This window comes from Passer domesticus, chromosome 1, assembly GCF_036417665.1.
Source record: "Passer domesticus isolate bPasDom1 chromosome 1, bPasDom1.hap1, whole genome shotgun sequence".
Classification (NCBI taxonomy): domain Eukaryota; kingdom Metazoa; phylum Chordata; class Aves; order Passeriformes; family Passeridae; genus Passer; species Passer domesticus.
Genome location: NC_087474.1, coordinates 118,032,585 through 118,054,995, shown reverse-complemented (window position 1 = coordinate 118,054,995; position 22,411 = coordinate 118,032,585). Strand labels below are relative to the sequence as shown.

General features: G+C 40.6%; 1 protein-coding gene across 2 annotated transcripts in view; it reads left to right on the top strand.

Annotated features, from left to right (window-relative positions):
- The window catches only part of GAREM1 (GRB2 associated regulator of MAPK1 subtype 1), a 101,943-nt gene that overhangs the window by 58,854 nt on the left and 20,678 nt on the right, over window positions 1-22,411 (top strand). For both annotated transcript variants that reach the window (XM_064385015.1, XM_064385025.1), the window contains exon 3: window positions 18,504-18,634. In XM_064385015.1, the coding sequence (XP_064241085.1) occupies window positions 18,504-18,634 (131 nt within the window). The remainder of the gene's footprint in view (window positions 1-18,503; window positions 18,635-22,411) is intronic.

The window sequence follows — 22,411 nt, the reverse complement described above, 5'->3', positions numbered from 1 at the left end:
AATAGTTACCAGGTCACCACACTGGCTAAATACTCAGCTAAATGGAGGATTTAGCTGAGTCTGAGCCAACCATTTACAAATAAATCTCTTGGGGTCTCTAAACACTGGTGAATCTCAACATCACTTTGATTTGAAGGCAGGTTAAGGATTACAAATATTTTATAAATCTATTTTTAGCTTCACTGCTGTTACATGAAGGTGAAGGATTCGGTGCTACTTTTTCACCCTTTCTTACCTCTAGAAGCAGACTATTTTGATAGGCTGAAAAATGTTAAGTGTTTATATTCCATCTGTACCCAGTGCATGAAACAGTGGTCAGTAGTGTGGCCAGAATGCATTGGTACAGAACTCAGGGAATTTTGGTATCACAAAATGGGGGAGCCATGGAAAAAAAAGGGGTTGCCTGGGAAACTTCTTTTTCACACAGTGTGGATGTGGATGAATATTTCAGCTTTCATGGCTCTTTGTCTTAAGTCTGGATACTTGTGCCTGATTCCCACTGAGGAGCATGGTGTCCTTGGGATACTGCAACTCCTTCATACATCACTCCTAACTTGCCCTTGTGTCTGGTAGGGAAACATCTCTTGCTCTTTGCCATCCTCCTCTTATTAGATACAGGGATTTCAGATAACAACAGAAATCACCAGGTGAGTGTCTAGGAATAACCAGGTGTTGGGATACAAGGTGATGGACTTGCTTTTTCCTACAATATATGTGATTTGCCTTTTCCAGACTTCCAGGAGCCTGTTCTGGGAGTGTGAAACTGCAGGAATTCTGTGAAATTGTCACAGAAATGCCCTGTGCACAGGGCTGCCTAATCAGCATCCTTTTGCTCCCCAGTGCATTGCACCTTTTTGCCCATTCCCCTCTTTGTCATCTGCAGCAGTTGTTGGAACCATTTTGTTCTGCTGTGTAAATTCAATTCAATCCCAAAGCAGAGTCGGGAGGGGGTGAGAGAAGGCATGATGGCTCCCGTTTCTCTGAAACCTTCTTAATTTGGTGCTTTAAAAATTTTAGAAATAAAATCCTGAGATGATATGTAAATGTTAATGAGCCTTAGCTGGGCTAAAGGCGTTGAGATTTGCCTGCAAAAGCTATCTGGATATCTGTCAGCACAATGTTTGTTCTTCGTATTATTCTTTCAACCTGCTGTAAACAATTTCAATGGCTTCTGGATTTCCCCTTGATACACAAATGAATCTTCAGTGCTGATCCTCCCTTTGACTCTCTGTATCAGTTCTGATGCCAAGTGGAAACAAAACTGCCTTCTGTGTAATCCTTCTGTGTGCTCCTGTGGGACTGGTCCTGACAGGGAAGGAAAGGCAGCCCCAACCCTTTCTCTGCCACCAGCCGTCAGGAGAGTCAAGCCAGAAGAGTGCAGAAAGTCAAGGTGGAGACCTGATCTTTGAAACCTGTCTCCAAGGCATCAGCTCTGGCACCCCAGGCAAGGAGAAAAAACAAGGCAGAGGGTGAGTTATAGCTTGCCCCTTGCACAGCTTTGTATAAAGCCTTTGAACTCTTGCCCTAAGGGGAGCCAGGGTGCCCCTGCAAGGCAGGGGGCTTCTAACAATGTGCTCCTTGTGCTGCCTGGCTTCTCCAAATGCTGCAGCATCTTGGATTATCTTGTTAATTGCTTCATCAGAAGGAACTCCCTTCTGGGGTAAGAGCAATTTCCTACTCCTGTTGCTGGATGGAAGCTGAAATAAAGCAGTTTCATCTTTAGAAAACTATCAACCCTGAAAGAGTTGGGCTATTATTTTAGGTAATGTAATGAGCAAATGCTGCTTAGAAATCATTAAAATAACATATTCACAGCTCCAGACCCTCCTGTCCAATGTGTATTGATGAAACTTTTCCTGAGCCAGGAAAATGCAGGTTAATTTTTTCTGCAGAATTGACAGTGGCAGGGGCAAGATGTTTTGCTGCTGCTGTGTATTACATTTTCATCACAGGAAATTTACAGTCAAATACAAGGCTATTAGTGTAAGTGAGGGTGAATGGTGCAAGTGAACATTCATGATTTCTTAGTAGAGGTTTGAAATTAGACTTGGCAGAATCAATTTTTAGCTATACAATTTTTTCCTGGGAATGCTGAACTGCTCACACTTTTGTAGCATTCTGAGTTCAGTCTGAAGGTAGGCTTGTGTTCTGGTTTTGGGGTTTTCTTCTTAATTGAAAAGCTTCTCAGATCTGCAATGGAAATAAAAAGTCATACCCTACAATAACTAATGATTTAAAACTTTTGTGAATAATATATAAGATGTGTATACTCATGCATTTTCTGTCCTGCTGGATGTGGAGCAATGACTTGAAATTTGCATTCCATGTTCACAGTTGCTTGACCATAAAGATGTATAATCAGCTACCCTGCCCCAAGAATTGTATCTGGAGCAGTTTTTGGTTTTGTTTTTTTTTTTTTATTCTTAGGTGTATATATAGTTCTGACTGTGGCAGAAAGATGGAATTTGTACCACGGATGTAATAAATTCAGGTTGATAGCTCAAATGAAACAGAAGAGGGGTAGACTGAACTTCAGCTGCCCACCAAGATGTAGGCTTTTCTAAGCCTGGTTGGTGGCACTGAGTACATGCAGGCATCTCATGCAGGCTTCAAAGCACTGGGAAAGTATCTTAGAATAATTCTCTTGCAGAAAAAAAAGAAACAACTCTAAAACTTTAGATCAGTATGAGGGACAGAAAAGTTTCATCAAGTTTCTGAATACAGAAGTTGTCTGTACACTCAGTGAAATAAAGTTTTGAGAGGAGTTTCAGGATCCTCTGGAAAGAGGCTGCTGAAAAAGATGGCAAGCAAATTGCTAGCATAAGGTAAAATACAGATGGAATATGCAGGCTTGGGTTCTTCCTTCAGAAGAGCACTTTTTTTTTTTGGTGTTACAACTTTGTAAAATAACACCTACAGCAACTGTTTTTTGGAGTTAAATCACCACCTCCATGGTTCTCCTTTGTATAGATGTTGTTCAGCTGACAGGAACTGGAGCACTGAATATTTCTGGATCCTCATAATAGGCAGGTTTCTAAATCTCACCATGCTTTGTGTTGCTCAGTAACAGCAGGGGACGGGTGATGAAGGTGACAGATGAGCTGATCCAGCAGAAGCACTGTGTCACTTCTTTGTCTGTAGCTCACACATGTGCAGTCTTTCTGCAAGGTTTTCTCAAGGAGACAGCCAAAACTAGTGAGAGAGCACTACAGTGTGGGAGAGATTGTTTAATAATGGCTGAAACCCTAATTAGCTGTAGTCCTAAAGAGAGAAAATGAAGACAATTTAGGGTATATTTTTGGAAGGGGGAAAAAATCTGATTATTCTTGCATTTCCCTGTTGTCTTCACCTGTGAAAAAACAATTACTGTATTCTAGGATTTTTAGCATTTAGAACTCTTAGCTATAAGGCTAAATCAGATGACCCAACATTTGTTCTCTTTCACTCACTTCTTTCCATCAAAGATGAGCTGAGTTTGCTCCTTGAGTTTGACCATGGAGTGGAATCAGATTTCATAAGGGAAATGAAAATCTCATTTTCAGACAGATGTTGGATATTAAAACCAGACACATGTTAGGAAGCTTGATCTGAAGAGCTATGCATATGGTTTAATTTTTTCAGTAGAAAATGTAATTAAATTGTCTGGTGTTCCTGGATTAGCCCATAGAGCTTCATGCTGTAATCTTTCACGAAGATCTAAAGTATGTGGTTTTGATATTTCTGGTATATATAAGCTTTTTTTATTGTGAAGGATTGGTATCTGGCTCAATTTATTTACTAATTAACCTTCCTTTTTTCACTGATTGTTGGAGTTGGTGTGCTATGTGGTCATAGATAAACTTGTCCTCTGTTGTTACTCTGGGAAGAATGCATTTAAACTTTAATTTCTCTAAATATTAATGCTAACTGTGAAGCTTTTTCTAATGGTAGAAGAAAATAATCATTTTGTGCAGCATAGCTTTCTTTACTCTATGCTTCCATGAGTTTACTATGAAATTTGTGTCCTACTGATTCCTGGGTATGCCACTTGCTAGAGGAAAATCTTCTTAGAGGAGAAAGATATTTTCAAAGATACTCTTTTGCTTGTTTTTCCTTTTCTTCAAAGGGAAATAATTATGGATGAGGGAGAAGGGGAGGAGAGAGGCATTGGTGCACATGATTTTTGTCAGGGAAAAAGTGAGTAAATAAAATATAAAGGGCCATGCCTTCAGCGTGCATGAAGATGTGTGCAGGCTTTGCAGATCAGCTGTCTTGCAAGGGCTGAGACTTTCTCTGGAAACCCTGGAAGTGAAGCATGTAGGGTCTGCCCACATACCCCATGGATGTGTAAGAACATCTCCTTGCCTGTTTAACAACAGCAGGGACAGAGCAGCAGCCCAACATGTGATGGCAACCAGGGTCTGTGTGCTGGGAGTCCCTGGGAGGGGGACATCCTGTGCTGCTGGGGGTGGAATGTGCTGCTGTCAGACCTGCTGGCTCAGGGGAGCAGGAGTGCGTGGTGTGACACTTGTGTCCTTCATCCTGTTTGGATGTACCACTCGTCTTCTCCACTGTGGAAAATGGAAATAGCCACCTTTTTCCCATAGTGCAGATGTTTGTCACTTTGTGGTGTTTGGCTACTGTAAGGCTCATTTAATGTGGATCAGATGGAAAGTGTGCAGAGTGGTTTTCTGAATCCTGTCCAAGGAAAGCCTTGGGTCAGCTGGCATACAGAGTTCTGAGAGCTGGCTCAGCTGAGTCTTCCTAGAGCTGGCAAATGAGCTGCCTGTTCAGCCATGAGGAGCCTGCAGCACTAGGGCAGGATAATACATAGATAGGACATCAAGTCACTGCTGTAGGTATTTAGACTCCCAGCCACTTGGGCAATTCCAACTTGAAGAGCGGCTGGAGAGGCCGAAATAATACATGCTCAAAGCATGGAGAGTGACTGCAAGGAGCAAAAGTGAATTGCCCGCTTTGATATCACTCAATCCCTCAAGAGAGCCCCCAGCAGACAAAAAGACAAAGATTGTAAACCAGGTTATGTTTGGCTTTGCTTAGGTGGTCACAGTCTTTTTCATAATTTAACTAAATGTGTTTTGTACTGATTTATGTAGGCAGGCACTGAAGCTTTTTTCTGTGAATCCTGCACCTACCACTGGCCAAGCTCAGACCCTCCCCTTCAGTGGCAGGGTTTTGGTGGCATGGACACTGTCCCCTCAAGGCAGCTTGGTGTGGTAGGAGGAGGTGGCAGAATGAAGGGGTAAAAGAAGTGTTGGTCTGCTTCCTTGGGGCAGGTGACCTTCTCCAAGTGGCATTCTGCAGCACGGTGATGGCTGTGTCACACTGTGTCTGTCAAGGCCTTGTGCGCTGTTGGGTTTTGCTTCGCTGGGTGTGCAGGAGTGCAGCTGAAAAAGGGAAGGACTGGACATTTTTGAGGGAAAATGTGCTTTGAAAGAGCATGATTTATGTCATGTCAAGGGCAGGAATTTTTAAACATCTTTGCCTCTCTGTTTCCTATGTTCAGAAATCTCAGCTGAAATAGTCGTTTTCCTGAAAGGAATATTAAGCTGTCGGGAAAACTTTGTAACAGCTCCAGCAGACTGATCTTATGATGGGTTTTGGTTTTGAGTTACTTTTAGCTTGGGATGTCCCAGTTTTTCTGGTCTCTAAGCACCATCTGCCTCCCTTTCTAAATACCTACAGTAACCAATTCTAATTGTCTGAAACCCTAATGTCCTTTTTTTTTCCCAGCCATGGCATCTTTACAACTTTAAATCTATCTGCTAAGGCAAACTATCCAGTATTGATTTAGCTTCATTATTAAAGGAACAACTTGTTTTTTGTTTTTTTGGGGTTTTTTTTAAGTGTAAGTTGTAATATTTTTCCTAATCTTAGAGGCAGATTTAAGATTACCTTGTTTTACAACCAAAGTTCTTTTGCAGAAATTTAAAGCACAGAATTTCCCTGGAATACTTGCAGCTGCTAATGTTAGATTTTATAGTTAAAAATCAGTATGTAATAATATATATCATGATAATCTAGCAGCTGGGGGAAGTCCATGAGCACTCAAAGACAAACAGGAGGCCAGCCACTGCGATAATTAGCACTTCACAGTCCTTTCAGTGAAAGGTTACAAAGTGGGATTGGTGCAAAAATGCCTTTCAATGGGAGACGCCCAGTATTAGTAAGAACTTTTCACTAGAAACACGAGTTAGAGTTGTACTAGTAAATATTTTCCCTCTATGAATTATCATTTAGATAATTCATAGAGGGAAGAATGATGGATAAAACAAAATCCCATAAGTGGTGGTCTGAAAACATTTTTGGAATTACCATCCCATGTGTAGTCTGTAGCATTTTTTTCCATCAAGCTGTTTTAGGCTAGGCTGGCAGCCTTCAGTAACAGGATTCATTTGGCTCTCAGCAAGCTGGCAGGCATCTTACAAGAGAAATTCTTACAAGGAAAATTTGGCTGGGCATTCTGTTTCTTTATACCTTTTGGATTCAGCTATGGTAAGTTGAACTGCCAGAGAGAGGTTTAGATGGTACCCTCCTTATTTAAGGTGTGTGACGGAATGCATTCAAGAGAACTGAGGCAGATGCATATCTTGCTTAGATCTGCATTTTAGATTTATCATCTTTGTTGCCTTCCTGAGTAGCAGTGAAAATTAAATGAAGTGGCAGTGCTGAAGCAATGTGCTCTTACTCATCATCTCTATTCACCCACCTTTTCAGCTCATCTCTCTCCTCCCCTTTTTTCCCTTTTTTTTTTCCCCTGGTGACACTTCAGCACATGCTGTGAACATATGCCAAAAAGCTCATTCTTAAAAGCTGCCTTCATTCATCTTGAGCTGTTATCAAGAGCTTTGTCTGCTTCGTGGGTAAATTGCACAGTGCTGAATCAATGTCCTCTTGTACTGGAAGCCAGACAATTCTGACAAACTCTGTTGCCTTCATAGGGAGTGAGTGAAGAGATGGCTTAGCTCATGCAGAATGAAGGGATCAAAACACCTTCTGCCTCTCAACTGAGGCGGTGACACAAACGTGACTGCTGATCCTAAACCAAAAAAAAATTAGAAATGTTTGCTTGCTACAAGTTACTTTGTATGCTTGATAGATATTCCAGTATTACAGATGACAAGTTTTGGAGCATAAGCTCCTGTGTGTACTTCATCAAGGTGAGTTTCAGATCATGTATTATTTTGGCTCTACACTTGTTTTAAATTCTCCTTAATGAAATTTCAGCTGTAGCATGAATGTACTTAAAGCTGAACACTCTCCTTGACAGGAAACCTCAGATGAATAAACCAGACCTATTGTGTAATTAAAGAGTTTCTTGGGAAGTTGGCTTCATTTCAGTTTTTAAAATGTTGTTTAATTTGTTCCAGAAGTAAAGTGAATTTGTTTTTTCAGAACTTGGTCATGATTGCTGGTGGTCAGAGCTATAATCAATTTAATTCCTTCCTAATAAATTGAATTCTTTCCTAATTTAAACACATTATAAATATGTAAACTAAGCCATAGTCTGCATTGATAGGCATTGGTAATACAAAGTGATAGTACCTTTCCAAAGAAAATCGTCTTTTTAATTACACAGAATAACTGAAACTGCTTCTTCCCATTGTAGATACACAAATGTTGGGAACTTGTTTGAGTGACAGGTTCTGCAATAATTTGAATACAATAGTTTAGTAGATTTATGTTGAGGGAGAGGGGAGAAGGGGAAAAAAATACAGGCTGTGCTAGAAACTACATATATATTCAGCAAGCAAATGAGATACAAGCTTTGAAACAATAAGCTGCTCTATAATGCACAGACGGTCTTTCAGGATACCAAGCCTCAGCTCTGAAGTCTCTCTACACATTGATAAAAATGTCTGACTGAATGAAATAAGTTTATTCTGTCTCATGTTAAAGCCCTGTTAAGCTACTGAGAACTGACTGAGCTTCTGACTCAGTCATTGTTCCTGGTTTTTTACAACTCCTCCCATTCATTTAATTAAAAAACCTGTTCCTGAGCAGGAAACAAAAGCACTTTTTATACAGAATTGGTCTATGTGCATTTTAAAGATTTCTGCTTTGTGAATGCAGTTTTTCTTTAGCTTTGTTCACTGCAGCCCAAGTGACTGCCAGGAGCAGTGCTGTGGATGTGACTGTTCTCCTTGGGAGGAGGACACACCATCCTACACTTGGGCCGGGGTGTGTTGCCCACGGGATGGAGTCAGAACCTGAAAGGCACAAAAGACTCTCAGTGAGCAAGAAGGCAATGAATGGTGCTCAGGTCAGGCCACAGAAATGGGGATAGTCGTGTGGGAGTAGCAGGAGGAAAAAGATCTGTCAGCAAAAGAGCAGAAAGCGTAAAGGATGGTCGGTTTGCAATTGAAGAACGTGTCTTTGCACTGTAGCAGAACCATTAAGAGCTTGAGTTTTGGTGAGTGCTGGCTTTGAAGCCTTTGCCAAATCAATAAATAAAAGCTGTTACTCAGTAAGGCAAAGTTAATGATTAAGCTCAGAGGTTGCTGCTATTATTTTAGTGAAAGTTTTGACTTACCAAGAAATAGAAGAATGTGTATGAACTTGTTCAGGGGAGCTGTTTTCACTTTGCAAATTTATTTTTTAAGATATGGATACCAAATCCAAAAAGTTGTCTGGTGTAAATCCACAACTTGCTTGTGGTTAGGATCCCTGGAATCCATATTGTGGTAAAAATGCACTTCTGCACATTTTAAATCTCTCCCTCTAATTGCACTCTCTCAGTTTTTTAATCAAAGTGAAATTCTAGGATTCAAAGCAGACCTGACACAGAGACTGGAACTTGCTTGTTTCTAATTTGCAGAGGTTGGCGCTCTGCAATGCAGTCAAATTTTGGTCCCCTAAAATTATTAGCCCTGTTTTCAAATTCATCTATTTCTCTAAGAATGAAGCCTCTTCCATCTGTCACTATAACAATTTTCTGTTGCCGCAGGTGAACGCAGTTTCTTTTTTGCATGCTGTCTGGTTTTTATCTTTCTGTCAGTGCAAAAAATAATTTTCATATTCTTGAAAAAATTCAGGCACTGGAATTAAAAGAAACTGTTCCACTAGAACTGCACTGAACTCAGGTCCTGAAATATTGCTGCCCTCAGAAAATACTCCCACTTGCTTTCATTGACACTTGATTTGCACAAGGAGGTGAAGTTCACTGTTTAGCAACCAAAATGGCAAGTGCGGAAGGTGGATTTTCTGTGAAGAGGCAACTGCTGGGGCAAGGGAGGATATCATTGGGTTTCTGTACTCATTAGGTACTTGTAGTACATAATGCCCATGCAGATTATGAACTACAACTGCACTGTTGCTGGTGAGGGCATCAGCCCACAGGAACAGATTGTGTTTCCTCCAAATTATTAATTACAAATTTGTTCTGAAATAAAAGGAAAAGGGATTTTCTCTGCCAACATTGAAGAGGAAAAGTTACACATTCATAATTTCTTCTGAAATCAGTTTTAATGAGGTGAGTAATCTGTGGTATAAAGGCAAAATATTTGGATGCAGCTGTGATAGAGAATCCCATCATGCTTAGCTAACCTTTAACAGGTATTCTAACATAGTCTGTTTGAGCCTGCTTGAAACTAGTAATGTTAATTTCAAATGTTAACCAGGAGTTTGTTCTGTTACTCTCATCTCAACTTTCTTCTGGGCTTTAATTAAATGTTAATCCATTGTAGACAACCCTGTTTGTTTAATGTATGTCTTGGGATGGATGTACACTGATGATTTGGGAGGAGATTACCTAGCTAGGACTAGATCCAAAGGCAGATTAGGTCTGTGTTGCTTCTTACTTTTAAAGGTATGTGATGTCTTTCACTCAAATAGAAAAATCTACGGGCACAGCAGTGTGAGGTTCTGTTAAGGGTCTTATCTGTCACCCAGTGAAGGGTTTGATGTTCAGTTTGCATTGACATACCTAAGCTCAGTCTCTGCTCTTTAGGATAAATTTTTAGCCCCCAGTCAGTGTTAATGTGTAAGTGAAAGCAATGCATTTACTTAGTAAGGCAAATGTTTCAAAGTATAGTAAGATCTGTAACCATATATGTTCTCACCTTTGATTCTGCCTCAATTTCTTTTCTGGTAGTTTTTGTTAGAGACTTCTAAGTGAGGGATTAAGTTGAATTTGTCTTCGATAAGAAGTCTTCCTCTCTGGTGGCAGGCAGTTCCATTGGATGTTCCCATAAGGATCCTGAATGCTGCTGCAGTAGGTTGGAGCCATAAGGTTTCAGTGACTATTAAACATTGTCATAACTGAGATCTGCATGGGTATTATCCACTCCAAGGATATGATGCTCAGGATATGATGTACCAAGGGGATGATGCTTATACAAGGAAAGATTCTGCCATTGGGCAGCTGCTGTAAAATGTAGTCATCTCAATACTATTTCCTGCAAGCTCTGGGCTGATTTAGTTGGGCTTTCTGTAACTCTTTCTCTCAATCCCTTTTTGAGCTGTGATCAGGGTAAGTGCTGATACTCACCAGGAGAGCATCCCATCTTCATGTGTATGTCTTTATATTCTTACTCTTCAGCAGGAAACTTACTACCGCTTTTGTTAACAGTAATTAGGAAAGTCAGACAGTGTGGTAGTCACCAGAGTCCTCTGCATGGTCAACTGAGTGTGTGAACTAACAACACTGCTAATGGAACATACTCTTCATGTCTGTTGGAAGCACATGGGAAAGGAAGAAAATTATGCTAATTACAGGTTAGATTGATGATAACGCAGTAAGTTAAATCTAGTTAACTTACAGTCCAGACACTCAAAACATGTGACCCTGGAAAATGGAACATTTCATTGTGGTAATCTTGTATTTGTGATGATAATAACTTATGAAACAAAGGTTGGAGGTTAGGCTTGTTTTCCCTGTCTGTCTTTTTACATGATCTGTAACCTAAAATTCCCTCTCTTGCAATATCTGTGAGTTAAATCTGCTTTAAGCTATCATCAGTCACCATTTGAACTGATTTTTCTTTGTTATGCTGCCAACAGAATCTTTCTCTTTTTTTTGTTATGCTACTTACGAGTCATAAAAGTAAGATAAGACAAAAGAGAATGCTAGGCTGTACCATCGCCTTTGCTTTGCCAGCACAGGATTAGAGGGTTTGATTAGCAAGCATTGCGTTGCTGTGTGGGAAACTTGGTTGGATTCCTTTCCTTGATCTCTCAGATGGTGTCTGTGCATATGCGCAGGTGATGTGTCAGTGGGCTGATGCTCTGCTTCAACATGTCTCACCAGGTTGTGCTGCCTGACTCATTCTCTCTTGGTTGATTGGGTATTTGTGCCACAGACATGACACAGTGAGGAATAAAGGCATTTAAGCCTTCAAAATCTTCATAAGACTTCCAGGAAGTAAAACTATTCATTCTGAAGGGCTACTTCGCCATGAAATGTTACACAATATCTGCTGACTGAATGTGCCTTTGTGCCTTGCCCTCTGCTTTTCAGTGCCATAAGTTTAGCTCCAGTACACTTGATGAATTCTACTTGTGTCAAGTTTAATTAGATCTGTCTCTAGTTCATGTTCCGTCTGTTTTTTTAATACATTCCCAAAATTTCCGGAAGATTGGGTATAGATTGGGACACAAGAGGTCCTCTTCTTCACCTGTCTCCTCAAGAAAAAAATATTGTCAGCCAGTTCTTAAAAAAAAAAAAAACAGAAGGAATATTTATGTTTCTTACAGCTGTTTCAAGGTGATTATGCCTTAAGAATCAATCATAGCATTTCTAGTTTGTATGCCAGTTGTTATCCTTTGGAAGCTGTGCACCAAAGATATACTTGTGTATTTCCTGTTGTATTCTCCACCCTTTTATAGTTTCCTGTATGCCTTCAGCAGGCTACAATATAAAAATAAACAAAGTTCTCATGGATAACTCCAAAAAATATCTTCTCTGCCCCCAAGCCATTTTTTTCCATAGCTCTCAGAAGCTATCGGTGTGGCAGACAAGGATGAACCTGTGCCAATGGGTTATCTTGCTCTTTCTTTGACTGAGGGGTTGAACTTACCATGGCACTGCATCCATGTTAGTTTGCTGCCACATCCCAACCTGAGATGGAATCTCAGCAGCTCCTTCAGTGGAGAGTTCAGAGATAACAGGGCAGGTGATTCACTTTCCTGTCTCCTCTGTGAGCAGCGAGCCTGCCTGCACTAGTCCATTTGTGTACTACTGTCTGCTCCTGCTGTTGAAAACAGCATTCTGTAATTCCATTTACACTTGCAATTTCTCTCTTTGCAGTGGGGCTTTGGTGCTGAGTGTGCCTACACTCTTCTCTCCTCTGGAGAGCTGAGAACAAATGCTCACTGTTGACAAGCTGGAAGATGACAATAGTGAAGCAAGGCATTTATTTCCCATCATGGCTTCTGCATGTCTGCCAAACCCTTTCACCTTGGCTTAGCGATAGGTCCCTGAAAGAGCTTCAGTATTAATTTTACACCATGGTCCCACTTAGCCACATGATTGCTCTGTCAAAGATTGTGATGGGCTTTTCTTCCTTTTCTCAGGTCTAGACAGCTACAGCCACTGCTAGAACAACAAACAAAATGGCACATTTGTTCTATGCAAAGACATTGACTATGTCAATTTGAACTAAAAGTTGACTTTTTTTTTTAATTGGACGTGGGCTGAAGTGTTATGGTTATAGCTTAATCTATTAATTTAGGGTCTTTATTTTGCCATGTTCTCTCTTGACTGGCTGTCTTACCTAAGGATTAGTTAGGGATGAAACAGCTCTACCATATGATCTAGTTGATGGGCTGACAGAGTAGACCATAAACTGAGATTTCCTTCCTTTGTCCCCCACTAAAATGAATTTATATCTTTATCAGATATTGAGGAGAGTTGTATATACAATCAGATAAACACTGTGCAGGTGCATCTAAGAACCAGATCTGCTGTAGTGTACTTTTGGCTTATGCTCTTCAACTCTGCCAGATATATCAACGATCATCATTTTGTGAAGAAAAACAAAGTAATTTGCTATCAGTGTTATGCACAGGAATGATGAAAAATATAGGCAAAAACTGTCTTTTTCCGAAATGATGTTATTCTGGCAGGCAGAGCCTTTCCTTTTTGAGTAGCTCTGCAGTTCTTTGAAATACTAAAATGCAGTCAGCAGTCAACAAATAATATGAAACATAAACCTCTGCAGTACTTTTGCTACCCTGCTGCGCTGTCTGCACATTCTTGAGAAGCACTGGGCCTTGCACACAGCCTCACAGGACTGTGAGACTTACTAAATAATCAAAGAAAGACAATACAGCTCCTGCCTCCTTGGAGAAACATTTAGCAGCTAACACAGCTGAGCAGATGTTTCAATGACCTTCCATGTTTCCTACTGATGACATGCTTTTTTTTTTTTAAGCAGAGTTTCTTTTTCCTGCTTTTCTTTTTGGTGTATGAGCATAAGCATGCTCTCATGTTTTTATATCAATGAAAACTTGACAGTTTGTCCAGCCAGTGAATGCCTGCCATAGATAAAGACTGCCTGGGTCTAGGTACAGTGCAGTCACTGTACGGAATGTTTCTGTTTTGGGAACATTCTGGACTGTTGGAAACTGCTGGACTATTTGAGGGTAAGGGATAAGTCAGTGCAAAAACCAGGGGATGTTACATCACAGAAATAACCTGTATGAGCTGGGTTGGAGTTAGGAGTGTGTGTAAGCCTGCAAGAACCTAAGCAGTGGAAGCAGCAGAAGCTGGGATAGAAAGGGCTGATTAATGCTCCTGCTCAGAGCCATTCCAGGGCCAGTCTGGCAAGAAGGAAGATGGACTGATCTTCCTGCTCCTAATGGGTTTTTATAAATGCCTTCATAAACTGGAGAATAAGCACTGGTTTAGGTCCTTCCTTGCCTTTTTAGTTTTCCAGACTCATTTCTACCAGTAGTAGATTTACTGTCTTTGCTGTAAGCACCTTCACGGAGAAATAAGAATTCATAATCTACAGAGATAATATATACTGTTCCAATACTGTGCTTGCCAGAGGCCAGACAGAAAGATAAAGAGATATAAAGGTTGCAGTAGTTGTTCATTTCTCCCTAGCATTTGGCTGCAGAGGAATAGCCATACCTGCTCAGTGGACCATGCAGGTATTATGAATCTTTGATCTTTCTGAACCTTCACTGATTTACTACAGAAACATTTCATTATTCTTTTTGTGCTAGTGAGAGAGGGAGGGTGAGCTTCTATAAAAGTATAGTTTTAGCTTTATATTTTCTTTAAATTTTTTTGTTAAATTCCTAATTAACACAAAGTAAAATTGCCCTGTGGTTTGTTCAAGCTTGCTGTCAATTTTGTCAAGTGTCCCAAGAAAATTGTTCCTCTTGCAAAGTGGAATAAATTTCCACTTCAACATGCAGTCAAGCCATACTTTTGTCCATTAAACTTGTGTTTCAGCCATGCTTTGTTTTTTTACAGAGGCTTGAATAGACCAGGCAGAAATGTAGTAAGAAATTGTCTGCTTCCTCCCTTTAGTTAGTTAGTTACTGACATCTGGTTCAAATGTGTATTGTAGGCTCTTCAGCCCTTCTTTCTCTCCTCCCAATAAAAAAGTCTGCTTTTTTCAATGAGGAAATAAATTTTTAAAAACTGTCTATAGAAAATCTCAAATGATAAACTCATCTTTTTCACGAAGAGGCATTTTAACGTCTAGCCCTGACAGCTCCCATGCCCAGCATACTTCTTGATTTCGTAACAGGCAGAGATTAATGCTGCCCTTCTCTTCTGTGCTTTGGGATCTGTGTGTACTCCTCTGTCGTCAACCTCCTCGTGAACTGCTGCTTATTAGCAGTGAGGGCACAGACAGCTTTGTGTTTGTGAGGCTCAGCTGAAGGACGGGGAGGATGGCACAGATAGTGACACAGACAGCTCTGAGCGTCGCTTTGTACCAAACCAAAGCTCCCAATGATGATTTTCCTTTTTTCTTTTTTTCCTTTTTTTTTTTTCTTTTTTTTTTTTTTTTGCAGGAATGTGTAATTCTACAGTAAAGAGCAGACTCTGCTCCCAGTTGCACACAGCCTAAAGCGTTTGTTCTGTGTTGAGGAATTTGGGACATTTCTTGTAGAACTTTGGGTCGCAGGGAGTAACTGGCCTTGTCTTGCCACCAGATTCACTGTTGTTAAATATATAACAGTCATAGAAAAGTAGTATTATTATGCTTCCAAACAGAGTAACCAGAGAACCTAGAATTAAAGGCCACTGTCTCATTCAAAGGCCTGGATGAGTATTGTTCGTATCTTGTATTACTATTCAGTATTTTGTTTTTCTTCCTTTTTCATGTGAATTCATGCTTTGTTAAAGTGGCCAACTCAGTTCCCACTCTGAAGTGAGAATTCTCAATTTCTTTCTGAACTAGTAAAATTTTATTACTGCAGTATACCACAGTTTCAAAAAACTATTTAGCTTCCATGCAATATCATATTCACCTCAGTTCTGTGCATAAGCATGGAGTATCAAATCAGAAGTAACTCCAATGAGTTTAGACCTGTCTGAGATGACCTAAACTTGCTGAAGTTTGAGTTTGGGGTTTTTTTGTCATTAAAAACTCTAATCACAGCTTGCTTTGAATGGTGGCCACAACCAGGAATCCTGCAAATCAGACCCCTGGATCCCAAACTGGGCAATCAGTTAGGGCTGCATCCCAATGGCTGTGTCAGTAGTCAAAGAGGATAACAATCGAAAATAAACACAGCTTCAGGTCAGCCCATGGTGAAGGAACACTTTCATGGTGAAGGAACACTGTGTGACATCTGTTAAATTTAAGAGCATCCTGCTCTTAGTGACTATCTGAAGTACATTTACTGGCTCTGTGCTTTAAAGTAGTAGTTTTTCTGTGCTGCCAGGTGCTCCCTGGTGCAGTTCATAGTCTGTGCTGCTACCTGATGATGTCCTGTTGTGTCCTGACTCAATGCACAAGGGCACCTGACTTCACTCAGCTTCCCCACTCCTCAGTTTCTTTTACAGGAAAGTGGGGTTCCTGTGAGAGAAAGGACCTGTTCAGCCAGGGAATGCATCTTCCTCTTGGTTAGGCTGTGGCTGACAGGGAAATCCTGAAGACAGGATTTTCATGATCTGTGGCAGATTGGGGATTAAAAAGCACAGCTCTCTCTTCGTCTCTCCATGTGCATGCCTTGGTATCAGTCATAACACATTTCCCAGCATCAGTTAACCAAGCAGCTTCCTGCTAATTTTTCAGATTCCCTTAACCCAAGGGCATTGGCTGCCTGGCCCCTCTATTGCTTTGCACCCAAAAGGGCTCGTAGCAGACAGGTGAGGGAATTCAGCTTTAGTATGCTGGCATGTTTCTAATGAGTATGTGAAGCATTTTCCAAATGCTTGTCTGCTGTCAGGTTTCCTGTGGCTACCCATGTCTGCCAGGTATAGCTTTATCACTCCTACAGTTTGTAGTCTTAATCCCAGAGGTACTTTAAAGTTGGTGGAAAAAAAAATTGCCAAAATTTTTCAAGATAAGACATCTACAATAAAAGTTTTCAATACCAAGTGTAAGCAATTAAACAAATTTACAGGGAAGAAAATCTCTGGGGCTGCTAAGCCCAAAACCTCTTCCCTGCACTAGGCATCCTTCAGCCTTGAGTTCCTCTGAGAGCTGGGAAAGAGATTCTGGGGAGTATTGCTGACTGTGCATTAAGTCCAACCTCCTTACACTGTTGCTTACTCCTGTCTAAGGTGGAATGCTGCGTGAGGCAGACCTTTGGTCTGACCTAGAGAAGCCTGCTGTGGTACACTGTAGGAAGGGCTCCCTCAGGTCAGACCAAAAGTCCTGTGGCTTCTACCCCAGTGCTGGTCTCCAAAGCACATGAATTGCCTTGGTTGAATGTCACATAGCATGTCCTGAAGCAGATGCAAAGTTGGGAAAACTCAACTGATTTCGGAAGCGGGATAAAGGTTATTAAAACACTGGAAAAATAGTCCTGCAGTGAGAAAAACCAGCATCTGCAGTTACCCTGCTGATAATACTTCAAAGTTACCCTGATCACTTTAGAAAGACAAAACATGTGGAAAGGTATAAAAGGAAGTCCTCTGCCTTGCAAGTTTGATTTTCAGGGTTACAACCACAGAGCTCTTAACATACTGATTAAAAGGGTGTGCCCCTGGCAGCAGGTGCTGGGGATGGGCAGCAGCACAGAGCCTCTTGCTCTGGCACCTCTCCTGAGGGCTGGGAGGGTGGGTACACATGTGTGCACACACCTGGCAGGGGCAGGACAGCTCTCTCTCATTGGCACGCTGAGTTTGCGTTGTCTTCTGCTGTTGTGTGGCCTGAAATAGTTCAGTGTGGGTGAGTTCTCCCAACGTGTCACAGAAGTCTCAAGCCTGATGGGATGTAAAGGGGCAGCAGGGTGCTGAGCACAAGAATGCTGAAGGAGTGAGAAAATATTTCTGTAGGTGGCTGACATCCCTATGTACTGGGTGTATTTTAATGAAGTTCAGCACTATTTGGGAACAATAATCCAGTGCATGCATTGTAAATTTTAAAATATTATTTACAGGAGGTGCACCAAATGTAGATTTTACTCAACCCTTTTCTTATTTTCTGAAGTTTTTTTTACATAGAGTCTTGCTGAGACCAGCCTTTAACTTAGTAGTAGTTACTATTTCTAAATTTGGAAAGATTACTCCACTGATTTTAAGCTTAAGTCATGCAAACAGTAAACTGTCTAAGCTTTTCTTATCTCTGTATTTATAAAATAAAGTTTTAAAACTTTGTGTTCATAGTGTGCACAAGTGATTGATGTGCCTGCCTGTCCCTGGCAGGTCTGCCTGGGGTGGCTCCCTCCATGTTAGTTCTTGCCTTTTACAAGAGATATAGAAAATAGCCAAAGTTTTCATGCTGGGGGGAGGTAAAGTTAGCAAGACACACTTCTTTCTCATGCTCTTCTGAAGTCAGACACCTTCAAAAGAGTTTTAAATGTGTGTGGTTTAATATCTTATGTCTTAAATATCTTAAAGTTCTCAAAGGGTTTAGTTTATCATTAAGGAAAGTTAGATGCTGTTTCATTCTTAGAGAGGCCCAGGGGTAAAAGGGCTTAGGTTTAGCCCGCTGTTTGATGGTGCTAAAAACAAACCCAAACTCTTTATGTTTATTGTTTTGGGGTTTTGTAGGTGTGGTTTCTTTTTGTAAAACTTTAAATATTAAAGGCCTAAAAGTGCTATCTCTACAAATGCTATGACACTGAATTAATTACACGAATGCAAATGCCTCCATAATTATTTACTATTTCTAGAGAGCATGTGATAAACCAATCTTTTTTAATTTCACTTTTGCTGCCACGTGTTCTTTTCATTCCAAGCTAGTGAAAGTGGGTGTCTTTCATCACAGGTTCAGGAGACTCTACAGTCTTTCGTCGTCTTGTTTGGTTGCTAATAACTGGAAAAATTGACTGAGCAAAATGGTGAAGAAGTTGAGCCAGCAGTTGCCACAGTGACAGTTGTCCAATATAAATATCTTACAATTCTTCTGTTTATCATCTGTTTTCAGGGCAGTTTAAGCTGCTGGAACAAGACCGAGATATTAAGGAGCCAGTGCAGTATTTTAACAGTGTGGAGGAGGTGGCTAAAGCATTTCCTGAACGAGTTTACGTCATGGAGGAAATAACATTCAACGTTAAGGTAGTCCCTGAATAAATATTTGTCCCTGTCTAAATGATTAACTGTTGCAACCTTTATATACATGGCAAGTGAGCAACGGCGCTGAGTGGGAAGTGTGATTTTTGAGACAAACGAGCCTTTAGTGTTCCACATTCAATGATGGTGCTCTTTGGGATCATTTCTGCAGTCTTAAATCAACATGTCCTCTAAGGGCTCTCCTGCCCTATGGCTCTTTGGGGAGCAATCCTGATGATCCATTCAATAATTCATCTAATTAGGATGCTCCTGCCAGATTTTAAACAAATGTTGTTTGTTGCCCCCTTTCTCCTCCCCCTCCAGCAGTCTGAATTTCATTCTCTGCTAAGCAGCAGCTGCTCAAATCCCTCTCCAGAAAGCCTCTTTCTCACAGAGCACGCAGGGTGAAATGATGGGGTTGCTTGTCTCAAAATTACTGCAGCTAAATACCATTGTGAATAAAATAACAAAAAAATAAAAAATAAAAAGACACAGTTGCTCTCTGTCTGCATGTACACACATGTTTGCTTCTGCACAGCTCTTGGGCTCATGAAAGGGTCACTGATCCCATGAGAGGGTTTGCTATCACCAAACACACTGCAGTGCAGTGGCATGAAACAATGAAGACACAACTTGTTCTTCTTTGTCCTACCTGCATGTGTGACACTGCACAACGTAGGTCAGCTCTGCCATGAGAGCAGAGTGGTCTTCAGGCTTGTCTGGTTGTTTTGAGCAGCAGCACCATCTCAGACCAGCAGAAGAGCATCCTAGAGCTGGTGTGCCATGGTGGAGATCCACATCGTGTACTCTGCAGGGGAAACTGGCTAATACTGTTGGTGCAAAACCAGCCTGGAATATCCTCGTCCTGTGTGTGTCAGGTTGGGCTTTGTATAACAACCTTTTAATGGCTTTTTGCTTTTTCTTACACTGCTACGTTTGGGAGACACCAGCTAGTTCACAATTTTTATAGGTGTAAGTGGAAGAGCTCATCAGTTAATTTACTCAGTGACTAAGACTCACACCTTGCAAGACAGTAGGTTGTTTTTATTTGTGCTCTGCATTAACCTGAGCTGGTAAAACAGAGGCTTTCGTGAATGAAGGCTGCATGAGAAAGTTGGAACACTTCTGTATCTTTAGGCAAGGGAACAAGAAAATTTTATCTCTGCTCAGAAAAAATCTTTGGGACTGCTAACCTTATCCAGAGCTGTGCTGTTGTTTCTCTTTTGATCAATGACCAAACCAAGAGAATGGCACAGTAGAATGTGCAGCTTTGATTTTCTAATGCAAAAAACTGTTTGTCTACAGGCTTGTTTAAACATAAAATGCCATATCTTGAGTTTAACGTGAGTGGTTTTAAAACTCTTTTTCATATGTGGCAAACTGAGAAATAAGCATAGCTTTCTGTTAGATATCAAATCCATTTTTAAAAGGTTTTATAGTGATACTCCTTAATGTAAATAACAGTAGTAATAATCCAGGTTTAACCTAGTTACACAGTTATCTTGGCAGTATTCCTCTTGGCAGTTTTTCCAGTTTCATAGAAGTCTATTCCAAGGTTATCATCTTCCAAAAAATAAATGAACTTAGCAGGATTTATTAAAGTGTTTAATAACCCTTTACATGCAAGAGCATTATATACGCTAAAATTTTAATATAGGAGAGATTTTGTCAAGCTGATTAGAGCAAAGGGAGGAATACTAAGTACAGTTGATTCCTGTCCAATGTAGCGTGCCTGTTTAAATTCAGAAGAGAGTATCAGAAGTTAGCTAATCCGATATTAAAAAAAAAGTGCCCAAAATATCTGATGAAGCACTTAAGATGAGTAGGAGCTCTGAAGTCTGGGAATTCTTTATTGTTCCAAACACTCATCTCTTCAGTGGATAATTTTTGAAGAAGGAGCCTGTAGAGTTCCAAGGTGACCAGACAGTCACTGTGTTCTTTTGTCTGTGCTTGTTGAGGTGTGCCTGCATGTGCCAGTACACCACAGTTATGATTCCACTTGGTGTGAACCTTGCTCCTCAGTGTAAATCCTTGGCAGCTCCAGCAGGATTTCACATCTACCACTGCCATTCACCAAACTGCCTTCGCGCTGCGATGGGCTGCGAGATCATTTCCAATCTTACTTTATTTTTCTAGTAGTTCTTAAAGGGAAAAATCAGCCACCTTATCCTGGTGAGGCAGGGGAGATGGTTCTCCCTTCCTTCCCTGTGGTTTTACAGCTGGATAGGCTTTCTGGGCAGTGTCCTGAGGCAGGGGGTTGAGGACCTGATGGGTATTTGAAGAACAGCTGTAACACATACAAGGAAGTGCCACTAGGAGGGAAAGGTAGTATCTTTTCAGAGACTTGCAAACAAAAATTTTAGGTTAAATAAAATTTTTGTTATGGCTAAAAGTACTTAGTAACTTTTTTGTCCATGCATACTGCACTGGATACCCATTTGGTTGTTTCAGATGGTGGCCAGCAGCATCTACAGGCACAGTAATTTAGAGTGTTGTGGGGATAAGTGAATTTGACTCAGTCAATAGTTCAATCTCTTCCTGATCAAAAAATAGAGGCATTCTGTCCTTTCTTCACTGATCAGATAGGTGAGAACCTTTTTTGTATTAGTATTCATTGCATAATTGAAGAAAATTTTGTTTATGTTACATTATGTTATGTAACCTTATGCTACAAATAAATTTTTTTTTTCTATTGCTAGGAACAAAATACTAAGAATGTTGAGCTACCCCAGGACCCTATCTTTTGCTGAAGCAACAGTAGTAGATTTCTGCTTTCATCTACTCTGGTCTCATACATATGGCAGTGTGTGCAAACACCCAGGAATCTATTTGCACTAGGTCTTAAAAACAAGACAAAATTCACAAAAAGTTCCCTTAAAAAAGCAGCAGTATTGTCTGATAGATTGAACATTGGACAAACTAGGAGTTCCTTCACTTTAAAAACGAGCTCACTTAGTGTTAGCGGGACCCTTCAGATCTTCCTGAATAACTTTTTTGTTCTGAAGACATCATTTGGTCTCCCTGGAGAGTCTGTGAAGCTGTTTGCAGACACTTTCTAGAATGGAGAAATGGGTTAGTGAGTTAGCCTTATAACTATTCTTTCCTTACCTATCAAAGATATTGTATGACTGGTGTGAACTTTTGATACCTGATTTGTTCATCTTTTTTAATGTAATCCTCTTTTCACAGTGATTTAACTGTGTTGGCCCATACAATGTGCATTTTGGCAGAAAGAAATCTGTAGTGAAAACTTTGCGCTTTTTGGGTTTTTTTTTTTTTTGTTTTTTGGCAGATGGTAATGCAGTACAGTGGAGCAAAATTGATTTCCTGATTGTAATTCTAGTGTCTCTTATAAACTCACCCTGAGTTGCCATAAAGCACATATATAGTAGGTTGTAACTTACAGTGACATTCTTAAGTGCTGCAGTAGTGACTTTCTTGAAATGAGGTGGTGTGTAGATTTTGGCTCCAGACTTTCAGGCAATTCATAATACTTCACCTCGAGAATTAGTGCTTTAGTGGCCTTGTGGCTTGATGCCAGCCTTACAGAGCAGTAAGAATCAGCTCCAAGCAGTTCGAGTTTTTCTTCTTTTTCCCCTTTGCCCCCAGTACACACAGGCTCGACACCTCGGTGTCTTGTGTTGGCATTGCAGTCCTATGGCTGCCTCTTTTCCTCCTGGAAAAAGGTAGGGGTGGCTTGAGTAAGAGAAGCACTGGAAGCAGAGCTGCTGGTGCTGTGTGCCTGCAGTGAGGTACCTGTGTGGGGGTCCTGCTCCAAAAGAA